At 43.0% G+C, this 15,685-nt stretch overlaps 1 protein-coding gene across 1 annotated transcript in view; it reads right to left on the bottom strand.

Annotated features, from left to right (window-relative positions):
* Positions 1-554: 554 nt before the first annotated feature.
* The window catches only part of ATP6V0C (ATPase H+ transporting V0 subunit c), a 45,460-nt gene continuing 30,329 nt past the window's right edge, over positions 555-15,685 (bottom strand). The window contains exon 3 of the mRNA XM_078663024.1: positions 555-1,488. Within this exon, the coding sequence (XP_078519150.1) occupies positions 1,284-1,488 (205 nt within the window). The 3' untranslated portion in view covers positions 555-1,283. The remainder of the gene's footprint in view (positions 1,489-15,685) is intronic.

The following is a 15,685-nucleotide window of genomic DNA, read 5'->3' as shown; positions in this document are numbered from 1 at the left end:
GTTGAACTTTTGATAATGCCAAGGTATGTACACAGGAGAGGAGGAATAAGACCGGAAAGCAGAAAAATAGTTGGTACTGGATTTTGTCTGTGGCAAAACACAAGATGGCAAAACCATAAAAATGTTGCCTAGGATTAAATTGCCTCGTTCTCGCAGTCAAATAAGTTTACCTTTCATCAAATGGGAGGCAAAGAAAATTGCCAGGACAGAATCCAGTAAGATGAAGTCAAAATTGCACTGTGGATCATTATGAACCTGCTTCAGTATTTAAACACAAATGTTAAATTTTTAAGGTTAGATTAACCATAAACCAAAAAGGAATACATTTTTAGGAAGACCTCTCATACATATGACAAACAGTACAAAGTGCTACATCTGATTGAAAGTTGCTTTTGAAAGGGTAAAGCCAGTCCATCTTATGCCACTGTGTACTCTCGTCAGTGAAGCACATAGCAATAGCCAACACTTTGAACACCAAGACGGCAGGGAAGGGTTTTACACAGAAGAAACCTGAAAAACCAAAAAGTAGAAGTAATAGTCACAGATCCACTTGGTGTGTTGGTGGAGGAAGTTTATTTGGAAATAACTGAAACCCAACACTGGGTACACCATCATAAATGTTGCATCATACAGATCAACTTTCATTTGTTTTAAAACTTATTCCCACCAGGTCCTCATTAGTAACACGGACGGGCAGCTCGGAATCAATTTGATCCTTGTATTAAAACACAAAAACAGAACTCACGCCAGTTATCAGGACACTACAGCAATCTTGAGAACCAAATTGTTACATCCAAGGAATTCTCAATACTTTCACAATGAAACCCCCACAGTGTAGCTATAGCTAGACGAGATTTAAAGTAGTATATATATATATGCAGCATGGAATTCCAGAAAGGGAGAGGATTTGGGATAAATTGAGAAATGTAGGTCAAACTCATTTTCAAGTATGACAAAATGATCTTTATAAATAAAACATCAAGTGGAGAAAAAAAAATTACAATTCTATTTCATATCTATACATAAAGTACTTCAATGGCAAAAATGGGTTGGAAAATTGCACATGGATAAGCAGCCCCATGCCAGACACTAGGCCAGAGAGCCCACCCAATTGAATAGTTACGCACAAACATGGTCACTAACATACATTGCGCATTTACAAGAGATAAACTACCAAATTGAGACGACTGTACATATTGGAGATAAAACCATGAGCTGTTTCACTGAACGGTGTGTTGTCATACTCTGTGGACTGATTTTTTTCCAGACTCGTGGTTTCTCCCTTATTTTGTTGAAAGGATCAAAGCCACAATAAGGCCGTAGAGACCCAAGACCTCTGCAAAGATGAGAATCAGAATCATTCCGACAAATAACCGGGGCTGCTGCGCTGTCCCTCGCACACCTGCATCTCCTACAATGCCAATTGCAAAGCCAGCTGCCAGACCACTCAGGCCTACACTTAAGCCAGCTCCCAGCTGAAGGAAGCTCCTGTGGAAGAGAAAAAGAAAAAATGTTCACTGGATTAATACTAGAAGAATCAAATCTCACATGTGAATCACATCACAAAATATCAGTTTTACATATGCTCAGAAGCGGTTATCAGTTAGCCACAGATTTACAATGGACGCAGTTTTCCATTTGCTAACCAGCAATCTATCCAATTTCAACATGGGTTGCAGTTTACTGAGAACACATTAACTGCATCCGCATCACCGTAGAATATTCCACAGTTGTCAGACTAGATCTGGGAATACTCTACCTCTGCAGGTGGTGATTTGCTCCGCGTCAGAAGTGTTGTGAATGGTGCCACCACGGCAAGTTGACAGTCTTTCAGAACGATTTCTGCACCAAGAATTTGCAGCCACAACTGCAAAATGTGCCACTAGTGTCTAGAATTTAACCAGGTATGGGTGAAAGGCCTATTTTGCAAAACCGGGAGGGTTGGGTAGGAATCTGGTTCGATAAGAGTATCAGAAAAGACGTTACCAAAGGCAAGTAACTGGTTATTCAGATAAGACTTCTAAAGCAGATTCACCTTACAATAGACACCCAAGCATTACCTTTCCAAAGGTGGGACTGTAAACTAGACTACACTATTAAGTCCTGGAGGACTGAACGGACAAAGTGTGGGTCTCAATGGACCAGGCAGTATTGTTTCATGAGCATTTTAGAAAGATGCCCATGTAGCAGCCTGACAGATGTCCATAACATTTACCCAGGGCGCTAATGTGGGAGTGGCAGTCTTCACTCTTGTCGAGTGAGTACGCAAGTCTTCAGGGGCTTCTTAGCCAATGTGAAGCAGATTTTTATGCAGAGCACAATTCAATGTGATGTGATATGGTTCATTGCTTTTCATGTTTTTTGCTCCAGGGAATCCAATGAAAAGTGAACCATTATGAGAGAGTAGGTGGTTGGTTGAGCGGGAGAGGATGAATCGCTGTTCAAGCAACATTCACAACTCAGGATAAACCATAAAGGTCATTAATTAACCTGTGCTTGACCCTCAGGTCGCTTGGTACAAAAGCAGTCAGACTCATTCTGGAGGCAATGTATAAAATATTTATGCAGCACTCAACATTAAAGTGAAAAAACAAGCAGAATCAAACACCAATTTAAATGTAGCAAATTAATACATTTGACCCAAAAACCGAAATACCATCAGTAGAATACCTTTTTTACAGTTCCAAGTGAAAAATAGCACCTAAAAGATCCAGAGACTGAGGCGAAGTCTAAAGTTATGGCCAATTGCGAATGAGCATGGGTCAGATACACAACGTGGATTTGTCCAAGTCTCCGCTTACCTTGGGACTTGGAAGAAAATACCCAAGATAGTTCAGCAGGGTAAGGTAGCCAGCAGAGTTAAAGGAAGCATCGCCAGGGAGCCGCTGGACAAAGTTATGGTGAAGATTCCCATGTTCGTAAAACGTAGCGGGAGCTGCTGCTCAGTCACAACGCGTGAACACAGTAAGACAGCTTCTTTCTGCAGGCCCCGGAGTGAACTTGGGTCTAGAGTCCCATTTAAAAAAAAAAAAAAAAAGTGTAACTGCTGCCTCCTTTGAAGTGGGAGAAACTTTGAGGCTTGTAACAGAAGTGCCTGGAATTCCCTGCCTCACTCACAAATTTACACTAAAATACCGTGCCTGCAGACAATCTTTTGAAGTTCAAGTGGAGCTGTTCACAGCCACCCCCCATCCCTGTGATGGCCCATCCAGGCACACCTGGTCGCTCTATTATAACTGCAGACTACACCCAACTGAAATTAAATATTTGTAAAGCGCACGGATACTCACAAGGAGTGTCCCGGCGCTAGTCTCAAAAACTCAAAACCTGGTTGTTCAAACAATAACTAGTGGTTTCGGGGTGATTCTACTTGATGCTTAAGATGTTTTCTAAAAAAACTGCAGGTCCTGAGCCTGTCTAAGGTGTAAGGGTAATTCATTTCACAGATGAGCCTCTTGAACCTGGAATGACCTTCCTCCTATCTGAGATCTTGAGACTCACCATGAGTGACTTCTAAGAGGATCTTAGGACCCTTGAGGCTGGTAACATTGGATCCTATTCCTCAGGTAAACTACACCCGTATTATGGAAGGCATGATAAGCCAGCACTAGGGCCTTAAACTGCACCCTCTCATGGGAGCCAGTGTAGCGCCTCCAGGTGAGGCGACATACATGTTTTGGTGTTTACCATAAGAATAGCTCTGGCTGCAGCGTTCTGCACAACCTGCAGCCAATTGAGCAAATACTCAGGCAGCACCAGATACAAGATGTTCACGTAATCCAGCCTAGATGTAATTAAGGCTTGCACTACGATCTTACGGGATTCCATCGGGAGAGGGGGAAGAAGATTCTTTACCATTCTTATCAAGCCAAAGCAGGTGCCGGCTACCACTTAAATTTGGGCCTTCATCGCAAGACTCGAGTCAAGCTTGAATCCTAAGTTTTTAACCATGCTGACTGGGGCCGAAGGGGAGGTGGGGCATGTAGCAGGGCCACCATGCATTTCAATCCACATAAGGGGTGCAGCGGAAAAAGAGGATTTTGGATTTTTCTGAATTACACTTCAGCTGGTAAAGTCACAGCCAAGAAAAAACCTCTGTTAACATTTATCACCCAACCGCAAAAGCTCACTCCTTTGTCACAAGTGAACACGAGCTGGGTATCGTTGGCATAGGAAGTCATCTTCGCTCCATACCGCTCTGTCAGATGAGCAAGAGGGATAGATATATTAAAGAGTGGGGCTCAACATAGACCTGCGGGACCCCCACTTGCATTGGGGGAATGGTAGCTGAAAATGGCAGAGACCAGATTTCCTGCTGCCGCTCCGTGAGGAAGGAAGCAAACCAATTGTAAACAATGCCCACCGACAACACACTGCTAACCTGTGCAAGAGCCGGTCATAGGGCATGGTGTCAAAGGCAGCGAAAGAACCAGCAATATTTAGACAGCACAGCCCCCCCCCCTTTATCCATTTGAGCTTTAATGGTTTCTGAAACCTCCAATAGGGCTGATTCCGTACGAAGAGTGGCTCTAAAGCCAGACTGGCTGTTAAGCACATGTTTCCTTCTATAAAGTCTGTTAGCACAGAGTTGACGTACTTCTCCAGGACCTCAGAATAGAAGGGTAGCAGGGAAATGGGTGTATAGTTGGATGGAATCGCAGGGTCTGCTGTGGGTTTTTACAGGAGGGGCTAATTTGTGCCCTTTTCCCAGCAACTGGGTACAGTTCCATTTCCAAGTGATGAGTTATGAACTGAATTGACTGCAGAATTTAGAGGTTTCGCAATCTTTAAGAATACTTGCTGGGCAGGGGTCGGACGGAGAGCCAGACTTCAAAGTGGTTATGATGTCCAAGGACTTTTCTAAGGAAATGGGAAGAAATTGTGAGTGGGTGTCCTGCCCCCCGGGGTAGAGCTGTACAATGTCACATCAGTTTCGGGTGTGCCTGTATGGGCAAACGATTGTTGGATCAGGTGGATTTTGCCATGGAAAAACAGGCCATCTGATGGACCCAACTGGAGGTGGGAGTGAAAGCCTTATTTACAGCACTAGGAGATGTGACGTCTAACAATTTTAAATATTTTACTTTTATTCACGGCCCCTTTTATTTTTAAGGTAACAAAAATAAATTCTCTTTTCAGCCCGGATATCATTGAAATAAGCTTCCAAGGCTTGCTTGTAAATCGCTTTATCCGTAGGGTCATACTTGGCTCGCCAGACTCCGCGTTTGCAGGCACTCCTACTTTTCCTGAGTCACTAATGTGCTCCAAGAACAGACTGCAGGCACCAGATGTTTAGGACAAGAAAATGGCAACTTTATTAAAGTGAAACATAGTTGGTGGAGAGATGCACTCTTTTTTTCTCCTTAGATTGTCCAACAAGACTTATACTATCCAATTTTAACTGTCGGCGTGCTCGCTCTCCGCGCTGCGCCCATTTGCGCTGCAAACAAGTGAAAACACTAAGGAAACACCATCCGGTCTCCGTTTAGCTGCACAACCTATTATAATGAATTAAATTCGTAATCAACCTTTTAGTTATTCCAAAAATGGTCATCCTATCTGGACTGTTTTTCTTCAATCCATTATACCCATTTTCTTTCATCAAATTTTCAAAAAACATCTCCAGTTGAGGCAGAAAATTCATTCAGTGAAACATAGTTGGTGGAGTGCATCTCTCCACCAACTATGTTTCACTGAATAAATTTTCCGCCTCAAAATCAATTGATCAGGATAAATTTGTTTTTTGCCCTCTAGAAACCCCCGAAGGGATTATTCCCGAAATGCATTGGGTGACTTTCAATACGTGGCATAAGGAAACAACGATTCCCCTGTGTTTTTTGAAAATTTGATGAAAGAAAGAAAATGGGTATAATGGATTGAAGAAAAACAGTCAAGATAGGATGAACATTTTTGGAATAACTAAAAGGTTGATTACGAATTAAATTCATTATAATAGGTTGTGCAGCTAAACGGAGACCGGACAGTGTTTCCATAGTGTTTTAACTTTATAAAAGTGGCATTATCAGAATTGGGACTTAAAATTAGACTTTACCATTAGAGGATTTTAAATTCAAATTCCCCAAACATGACATTCTTACCTGCACCCAATGAAAAGTCACTTACATAATAAGGTAAGCAAATGTGTATTTTAAAGGAGAGGTAGGCCTCACAGTAGTATAAAAACAAACATGAGTTTTTTCCACTACTTGGGACATGTCCAAGTTGATTGCATGGAATTTATTTGCCTGCATTTATCCACATTTATTTTTTTTGCTCATCAGATCTGCAATTATGCATATTGGTTTTGCAAAAATATTTACCTGGACAGGTTTCAATGATCTGAATACACACCGATGATAAATCAATGCACCAACATGAAAATATGCGCATTTTAGTATCAAGGTTGCGCACATGTGCTGCTGAGTAAGCCTCATAACTAAAATTCCTTTTTAATCCCTTTACCCATCAGTCCTCTCAGCTATTAGCCTAGCATTCATTACTGACATTTAGAATCACTCAAAAACCTACTTTTCATTTTTAACCACATTTAAAAATAGACCAAAAAAGAATTGTTAAAAAAAATTAAAAAAAATATAAAACTAAATCAGTAAGAAAAGAAAAAAAGGGGCCTTCATTACAATGCACCCTGCACTATGGGTCGTCTAGAGCCTAGCTCAGGGGTGACATGTCCAGAAAAAAAAAAAAAAAAAAAAAAAGTTTTGAGCTTGGCGGGGGGTTATTTTGAGAAGGCAAATTGTTAGTTTAAAACTGCCAACAGGCTGCAAGCAGGGACCCAAGACATGTGGTACTTAAGTGGGTGGCACAATATGTTGTAGATCAACTACTAACATTTAATATACCAACCTTGTTTAGCACTGGTTTGCAGTGGTAAGTGAACAGAACTCTAAGACCAACAAAGACTAATTTGGAAAAACAGGAGGGATGAAGGCAAAAAGTTTGAAGGAAAGCCACCTCAAGGCTGATGGGTCTTAAAATAGACCAGCCAGTGATCTTTGGTGCAACCAATAAAAACAAACCTTTACAAAAAGTTCTTCGGGTCCAGACAATGGAGTTTCTCCTCCTTGGAAGGAAGAGGTGGAGCGAAACAATGTACTCGGTGCAATGTTCTGACAGACACACAAAAGGTCACCACTTCTGTAGGAAAGAGGCCTGCATCTAGAAAAAGTTGTTGGGTTGAAACTGGTTTAAGGCATATTAACAGAAAGCCTGATTCACTTCCTCTGCAGGCCCATCTAATCGCCTCCAAAAAGGAGGTCTTCAACATCAGACGCTTCAAAGGGCAGCTGTTAGAAACTACTTCAAAGGGGGGGGGGGGGGGGGGGGGGGGGGGGAGGGGGACAAGAATCGTTAACACAAAATTATGGTCATACTGAGGCATAACAAATGGGGTAGGCAGGAAAATAATGCAATCCCTTAAGAAAATGCACCACAACAAGTGGGCTGAACCAACAACTGCAAAAAGTCTGAAATGGCAGACAGGTAAACTTATCACTGCCCAGCAAGGCTTTGCCCTGGGTACTTGTAGACAGATGCAGCAAGTGGGTCAACTTGTTGTGAAGAATACCAAGCCACATACTTTGTCAAGAGCAGACATCCACAGTCTCTGTAAAGGCCCACTTGGCTGGCAAAACATCACAGATTTCGGGAGGACGATCAAAGGCCTTCAACTGTTGCCACACCATCTCCAGGAATGAAGGTGGAGGGTGAGCAGGTTTGGATGCAAGACCCTGCTATGGGATAATCTTCTGATCAGGCCGAGTCTTTGTTGCTACTTCAGAGGACAAATACTCACGCCCAGGAGTTCTTTTTCTAAACTCTCGATGCAAAGCAGATGGCTTTTGGCTCCAGAATATAGATGTGGAACTTCGCTGGAGACAATAGTCTCTGATCTCCAGCTCTCCTGGTGGCCACCCAAACCCAGAAGTGAGCCAACAGTCCCGGTCAATTAACCCCATGGATGCTCAGCATATTCCCCTCCTGTGCTGAGATTTGTTGATTCCCATGTTTCATGACGAGCTGGGCTCGTCATGAGCGTGCGAGGAGGCTACTTCATGACGAGCCCAGCTCGTCATGAGCGTGGAAGGGGTTAAGAGTGGGAAAGGGAGATGGTATGATGACCTGCGATTAGATGAGCAGCAACTACCAATGCAGGTCTTGGTCTACCCCAAATATTGAGCAGGTCAGAGACCATCTCAGTGTCCAATGGGACACTATGTCTCACTGAAGAGCCCAAATGTGCCATCTCCTGTGTTTCCCAAGCAGGATGCACAAGGTCAGTCACACTGAGATCCAAGATCAAAGGTGAAACATTTGGATCATAGCCCAAATGCCTAGGCTTTACACTCAAAATTTAAGCACAGAATTGAAGAATGGCTCCGATAAAAATGGAGCAACTTAGAGTCAGGTGTGACTACCTGAGTTAATAGTAACTCCCCCCCCACCATAGCCTGAAGGTGGGTCACGACTGCCTGAGAAATCAACCTTCAACAGCTAGTCGTCGAGGTGGTGGGTGGGACTGGAACCACATAACCTCTGCAGACTTACTCCAGCCACCACCAGTTTTGTGAACAGCAGAGGGGCACTGGTGAGGACATAGGGGGAACATACAGGAAAACCTGCTGGCCCACAGAAGTAATGACGGGGCTTGCAGAATTGGGATGTAAACGTATATGTCCTGAAGGTCCAATGCTACCCTCCAGTCTCCAGGCAGACAAGACCTAGGTGAGCATTTGGAGCCTCTGTTTGGCAGAAAGCATGGAACACAAAGATTAGGGATAATGTAGAGGCCTTTATCCCTTTTCAGCACCAGGAAGTAGTGGGAATTGCAACCATGACCTACTTCTGATGCTGGCACCCTCTTGATGGCTCATTTGGCACTTCCCATCTCTGTAAGAAGGGGTGAAACGTGGGTAGATCACCTTAGACCAATAGCAAGGGAGGCAGGGTGTCGAAGGGTGGACAGGTGCAACAATGTGGGACAATTTGAAGCACCCACGTCAGATGTGATTGCTTACCATTGGGTCAGATGGTGTTAGATTCTGCCACCAACAGAGTTGCTGTAGTGTGCGGAAACTTAGGAGGCTACAGCAGCCCGAGGAGTGGACAACACACTGGCTTTGGCTCCCATGTCATCTGTGGGAGCTATGTCCATGAAAGCTGGGTGGCCTGGTAATCTTGTGAGGTATGGCTGATACAATTGGGGCTCTCAGGTGTGCCACAGTACCTAAAGAAGAGGTAAAGGAGAAGTGTAGATGGTGCGACAACGGAAGAATACAAAGATATGGCAGTTGCTGGACTCTAAGGTACTCTAGTGCCAAGTTGAGTTTACCACCAAACAAGTGAGACCCATTGATGGGCATGCCCATCACATCCTACTGGACATCCCAAGAAGCCAGGTGTGGCGGTGTAGGGCTACAGTGGAGACAACAGCCATGCTGTGCGACTGGTGTCAAACCCACAGTGGATGTTAAACTTTGCTGCGGTCAATAATTGCCTGGTTCAGATTGGCTCTGGGTCTTCTAAGACCATGGATAGCGCTTGCGAGACTGTCCCCACAAGGCATTGTAGTAGCAGCCCAAGAAGCATGCAGTGCTCACTGGCCACAATGCTAGGTTGTGGAAGGATTCGATCATAAAGTATCCAGCCTCTTGAATCCCTGGTCAAGAAGAAAAGTAGGGAACGCTCTGGGATGAAGTTTGAGTGCAGCCACGTCAGGCTCTTGGGTGATAAAAGCTGGGCCTGCAGGGGGGCAGGGTGGTGGCAACAGCATGCGGTTTTGGAGTCGAACAGGACAATGGGTTCTACATAGTCCGGTGTGGAGTCAGGCAGACACATTTCAGCATTGGCACCAGTGTCCAAGATCTGTCGCTGGGAGTAGGCTTTCTGGTGGTAACCCATCTGGGACAAGTCACTGCTCCATGAGGCCCAAAGGTGTGCCAAAGGGAGCCGGGGGCCCAAAAATGGAGTGCATGGCCACAAAACTCCTTAAATTGGCTTAATTTATTAATCATCCAGGAGGACTGATCATTTCAGCCACGGTCGTTATATTGAGGATTGATAAATTAAGCCACTATTATATCCACCGTATCAGTTGATCTAAATCTAGTGTAAAGAAATAGAATACTGTACACAAATAAGTATATTGCAATGAAATGTATGAATGCCAGAATGGTGCGAAACAAAGGTTAATTTGAGCACCATGCATCATTTGGTTATGGTTTATGTACCCACTGTTGTCTATAGGAGAGGTATGATTGAATGTGTTGTGCTCAAGTCATGATGAACACAGATCACATTATTGCGGACTTCATTAGTTAGAAAACACATTTACACACGTACATACAAATTGATCATCATGATGGCTGAAAATATTGTAAGCTTTTAATCAATTTTTTTTTATCTGGATTGCCAATTAAAATATTTGACTGCACCCTACAGGTCTCCTCTTGAGCCCTATAATGTAGGTGAGAAACTAGTTTGCAATCGGATAATACACTATCAATCAACAGTCTACACAGGTGCTGGAGTTGTGGTCTAACTAAAGGCACAAAGTGGGGATCCAAACCAGACATCGGTCTGCCATTTCCCCACAAGTTTTAAAATGTGAGTTTGGTAGGTGTCCTGTGCTTATCCAATTCAGATCAAGGCTAAAAAGGACACGAAAGCAGTTTATAAGAAAAAATATAAATAAAAAATGTACAACACGACCGAGACAGCTCATACGGATCTGCTGCGTTTGTGTGAAAACGAAGGAACTGATTAGTGTGCAGGGGTGGCATCCATTGGGCTCCGGTGACCTGGTAGTCCCCACCTAGCAGCACATAGAAGTACTGCTGAAGATTTTCCGGTTCCAGTCTGAAGACTAGGGAATATTCAAATGTGAGGAATCTACGGTTTCAATCCTATCAGAATAGTAGATAGTATATTACAACCACAGGTTAAAAAGAACTACAGGCAATTGTGCAACCAAGGGGTAAGCAACTAGTACACACCTGAACTGCAACTGGCGCAACCAAAAAAGGTTGTCCATGTACCCAAATTTCCCTCTTCGACATAAGCTGCTTTGTTGTTGAAACAAAGCAGTTAATAAACTCAATAGTAAAGACTTTCATTACCAGAGAACTGCAATTTAGGAGTAGCATATTGCCTTCAAAAATAAAAATGGTTTAGACGTTTGACAGTTAGGGATTTTGCAGTTCCATTTATTTTCATAGCCCTTTGTCAAACTGCTATTGATAGGAGGAAAGGAAACCTGCAGACTAGCATTCTGCTCAAAGCTCAAGCAATAGTTGGTACAGTTGGAGAATGCTCCAACCAAATATTAAAGCCCCCTACACTGGTGGCTGGCACATCATTCCGTAGGCGGGTGCATGTGTGAATATGCACACCCATGCGTCAGGATGCATGTGTGCCTACAGACCAACATTGCCGTAAATAAGTTGCCCAACACTTTGTCGAAGTCCTTTTTATTTATTTACTGCTCAAAGTTCATTTGTGAAAACGGAGTGGCCCAGCAGCAAATGCCATCTGCCGGGCATGCCAGAAAAATTAAATATTTTAAGACCAAGATGAGTAGGGGAGCAATTGAGAGGCAGGTGAGAAAATGTAATAGTCTAGCATGATGCAATAGTGCTGAACTCTAAAATAAAACCTGGAGATGGAAGCAATGGCCAAGGGGGAAATGGGAAACAGCATGGAGGACATTTGGAGAGTGTGGAAGCACTCAAAATATGAACTTGTGGGCAAGAACGCATTCCTTCTCAGAGGGCTTAAAGAAAAATCAGTTCCCTAAATGAACAGTGGAAAGATGCAAGTGACCTACCTAAACAAAATGGTAAAGAAGCTATACTCTACAAACGAGCTAGGCAAGCCATCAAGTAAGAGTTGACAGCCAGGCCAACCTATGGCGCAATAAACGGGCAGGCTCAAAGCCCACTGAGATTTTGCTGTAAACCACGAGGTGGTCACCCTACAGGTAGCTGAAGGCCATCTGTAGGCAAGGCTTAAGAAATTGAGCTAGCCAGGGACCAGGCAATCTAAAGAAACCCACCACATTCCACTGTTTGGTACTCCCTTGGCTGGGAATACACATTAACTGGAGTAAAACCCATATCTGTCCTTTAACAGCAAGTAGGTTTCACTTGATTTTCCACTCAAATGCAAGCAAACAAACAAAAGTAAATACCATGGTGCCTGGCTCTACCAGGACAGAGATGTGGTTATACGAGAGCTATGGCACAGCAATTAACACCATCAGGGATCAGATTACTAGATGGATGTCATTACTACAGTCATTCTTAGGAAGCACGGAGTGAATCAAAATGGTGCTTTTTTGCCCAAGCTATTGTATCTAGTTTAATATTCTGCTCATGCCGACAGTGATATTTTAATACACTCTGGTTGCAACTAGTCTGCTTGGCATGGGCTGGAAAGCAGGCTAAGATTAACCCCTTCGGGGCGGATGAAGAGCTCAGCTAGTCATGGGCGTAACCTGCGCTACGCGGATGACGAGCTGAGCTAGTCACGCAGGTTTTTTTTAAACGCAGCGGGAAAACCGCTAGCGTGCATGCGGTTAATTGGGATACACACTGCCCTTCCATATTGGAGGGTTTGAGGACCCTACATGGGAGCTCTATAAGCCATGTGCCCAGGCACATCAAGCATTTCACTGGTACAAGATTATTCCGCCTCTTGTCAGAGATAGTCCAGATTCCCCTGACATCCTTCAGTGGTCTGCCCATGCCAAGTCCCACTGGAAATGCTCAGGAGTATGGGAAAAGCTGAAGAGGGTAGTTCATGTGCTCAATCAATCTATTTTGGCTACTATAGCCATAAAAGGTGCTACAATAAAACGGTTTACAAAAAATATAAACGTTGCAGCCATAAAAATACAAAAAAGAAGAATACTAGTCGTGCAGTGTCACTCCATAGCAAATCGCTCTCAATTCATGACTAATTGTGGAAAAAATCACAGTGTACATTTCTGTATGCATACGGGGCCTCCAGAACGTCCTCAGTGGGTAGAATCTCATTCCTGCCCCATTGCTCATTTGAGATCATATTAACAATTCTTTCAAGGACTCCTGTATTGCCATAAAAATTCTTCCTATTGCACATATATTTAAAAATCTCAGTTATAAACAGACTAAGAGCTTTATCTCTATAAATTTTATAAGGAATAACATTTTAAAAATTCCTTCCGTTCTTCTAGAAACTACAAAGCGTCCAGCAAGATATGTGGGCCACTGCATGTTTGTTTCTCATTGCAGTTTTTATCTTCCCATCTGCATTACATGGGTTCAGGCCAAATATAAATGTCAATACTGCATTTCTAAGTTTAGGACTTGGCATGGTCTCATTGTAAGTGAGCATATGAGCATTACTCCACACATTTACCAGGAACTGGTTAGACTATTAGCTCCCCAAATATATCTTCGAGCCTTCTTGATAATAGCACGTAGCTCTTATTTTTTCGGGGGGTTGGGGGGGGGGGGGGAATCTGCTGCCCTAGTGCTCATGGTTCTGGTTCTAGAGAAAGTTTAACTCACACCTTACCAAGTGTATGTCTAACGTGGGATCCAATTAAGTTTGCGTTCCTCCATTTCTTTTACAAATGATATTTTAGGGGTCCCTTCCCTACTCAAGCTCTTCAAAAAGTTCAATGTAGCTTGCAATCCCCGATCGTTCCAGGCTGTAAGTTGACATTCTACTCACTGCCTGGATCATAGTTGATATTGGAAGAGCACGGAGCAGTTTCATACATTTTCCCACTTCTAAATTCCAATCCAATTTACTGCTTAAAGATAAAACCTCTACTATGTATTGGAATTGTGGGCGGACCATTTCATTGAAAGCCAACAGAATTGGACACAGAAGGGCCTCCATATTTCCGCTTGAATAGTTTTAGGCACCATACTGAGGAAAGACCCTTCGCTTTTAATGATTGTGGTCCAATTTAGTTTGGTATCCAACCACATACCCAAATATTTATATGCGTCCACCACCTCAACTCTGACCTCTCCCAATTGCCAGTTAAAGGAACCCTTTATTTTCCCAGCACCATTAGTATTTTCTAAACTAACCGGAATGCATTTCTTTGAACAATAATCATAAAAAGTCCAGTTTTTGCAAAACAAACGATCACATCCCACTATCACTAAATAGTCAGCATATAGCAGACATGATTTATCAAGACAAAAAGGAGGAGCAGAGGATAAGTACTATGGCACCGGCATAACGGTAAGGCAATGGCAGTTCTCAAAAGGAAACCGTCAGACATTACGAGATCTGGTTTCTGAGAAATTGGTATGTCAACTTACAGAACAGGTGACCACTTATGCACTCTTTTCTGTTTCTGAAGGCTTTAATCACCGAAGGAGGGCGAGCATGGAGCAACACTCCTGGAAAAGTACCCAATATGCTATTTAATTTTGCATAGAAAACCCATGTAGTAAATTGAAAACCCTGAATAAGAGCAGAATAAAGTAGGATACTTGACACGTTTAGGCTGTGACCAGGTTTAATTGGAGACTAGTATGTAGGCCGTATAAAATGCATTATCTTAGAGGTAAACAAAACCTCAACTTGGCATTTGCCCTGCCACCTACAGCAGTCAGTCCAGGATAGGAAAGCAAAAGGCACTGAAGTTAAGGAATGTGCAAAAAAAATAAAATAAAAAAAAAAAGCAATCAGCTAAGTGGCAATTTGAGCAGCTAAATGCCGTTGACTTGTAGTGTAATGACATCCCACCAAATGTTTCAGCGTCTAGACCATAACTGTAGGGTCGTTAGGCAAACTAAGACAACCTAAACTGCTATGCCCAGGTTTGTAATTCTGGGAGTATACAGATGTAAAAAAGGATCATAAACAAGACAAAGGAATACTTGCATATCTTTCGCGTTACATGATTTTGAGATGCGCAACTTCGAAACCGAAGTCAAACTGGATGGGGTTGTAGGACGTTTGACAAGAGTAAGCCAGCACTAAAATGTAACTTCAATCTTCAGCAAGGAGAAGGAAAGCTTAAGGATGGTCAGGGCACGTCCCAAAGGCTTAAGAAAAGAAGCATATTAGTTGTGAACTAGAGCAATTAACAAGGATAGAGTTCAAGATGGAGTTTGAAGCAGGAAATTGTAGACTGACTGGTTCTAGGCTGTCAAGGTGGGAAGGATGGTTTAGTCAAAATGAAATGACAAACTAGAGGTACTGGGGTGTGTAGAAGAGGTACAAAACTTTTCAGAATGAGAATCTTGGGTGGTGATGCAAGTGTGCTGCAGAGACCCGTGGAGGCTAGTGCAAGAACAGGAAGATGCCCGCTACCTTGAGTGCTTAAATCCCCTCACCGCTACGGCGTTCACGCACCTGTGCAGCAGCAGATTTTGCTGCAGAAAATGGAGTTTGCGTTAGGTTATTCACGCTCATATACTTTGTCCAACAATACAGCAAGATTTTTTTGACCACATTCCATTGATTGAAACTGCATCAACATCTAATTGACACATGAAGATAATGAAAACGTGGACGCTACATATTTTGCTAATTTCTTAAAAATAGACAAACCAAATCCCAGCACACCAACCAAGGAAACACCGCCCTGAAATCTGGAGTCTAAAGATGCTAAATGAGTGAATTTCTCCTAAGGAAACACGAAATAGGTTCTAGCATG

This window comes from Lissotriton helveticus, chromosome 10 (assembly GCF_964261635.1).
Source record: "Lissotriton helveticus chromosome 10, aLisHel1.1, whole genome shotgun sequence".
Lineage (NCBI taxonomy): Eukaryota > Metazoa > Chordata > Amphibia > Caudata > Salamandridae > Lissotriton > Lissotriton helveticus.
Note: the sequence above shows the minus strand (reverse complement) of the source record. Positions and strands in the feature narration are given on the sequence as shown.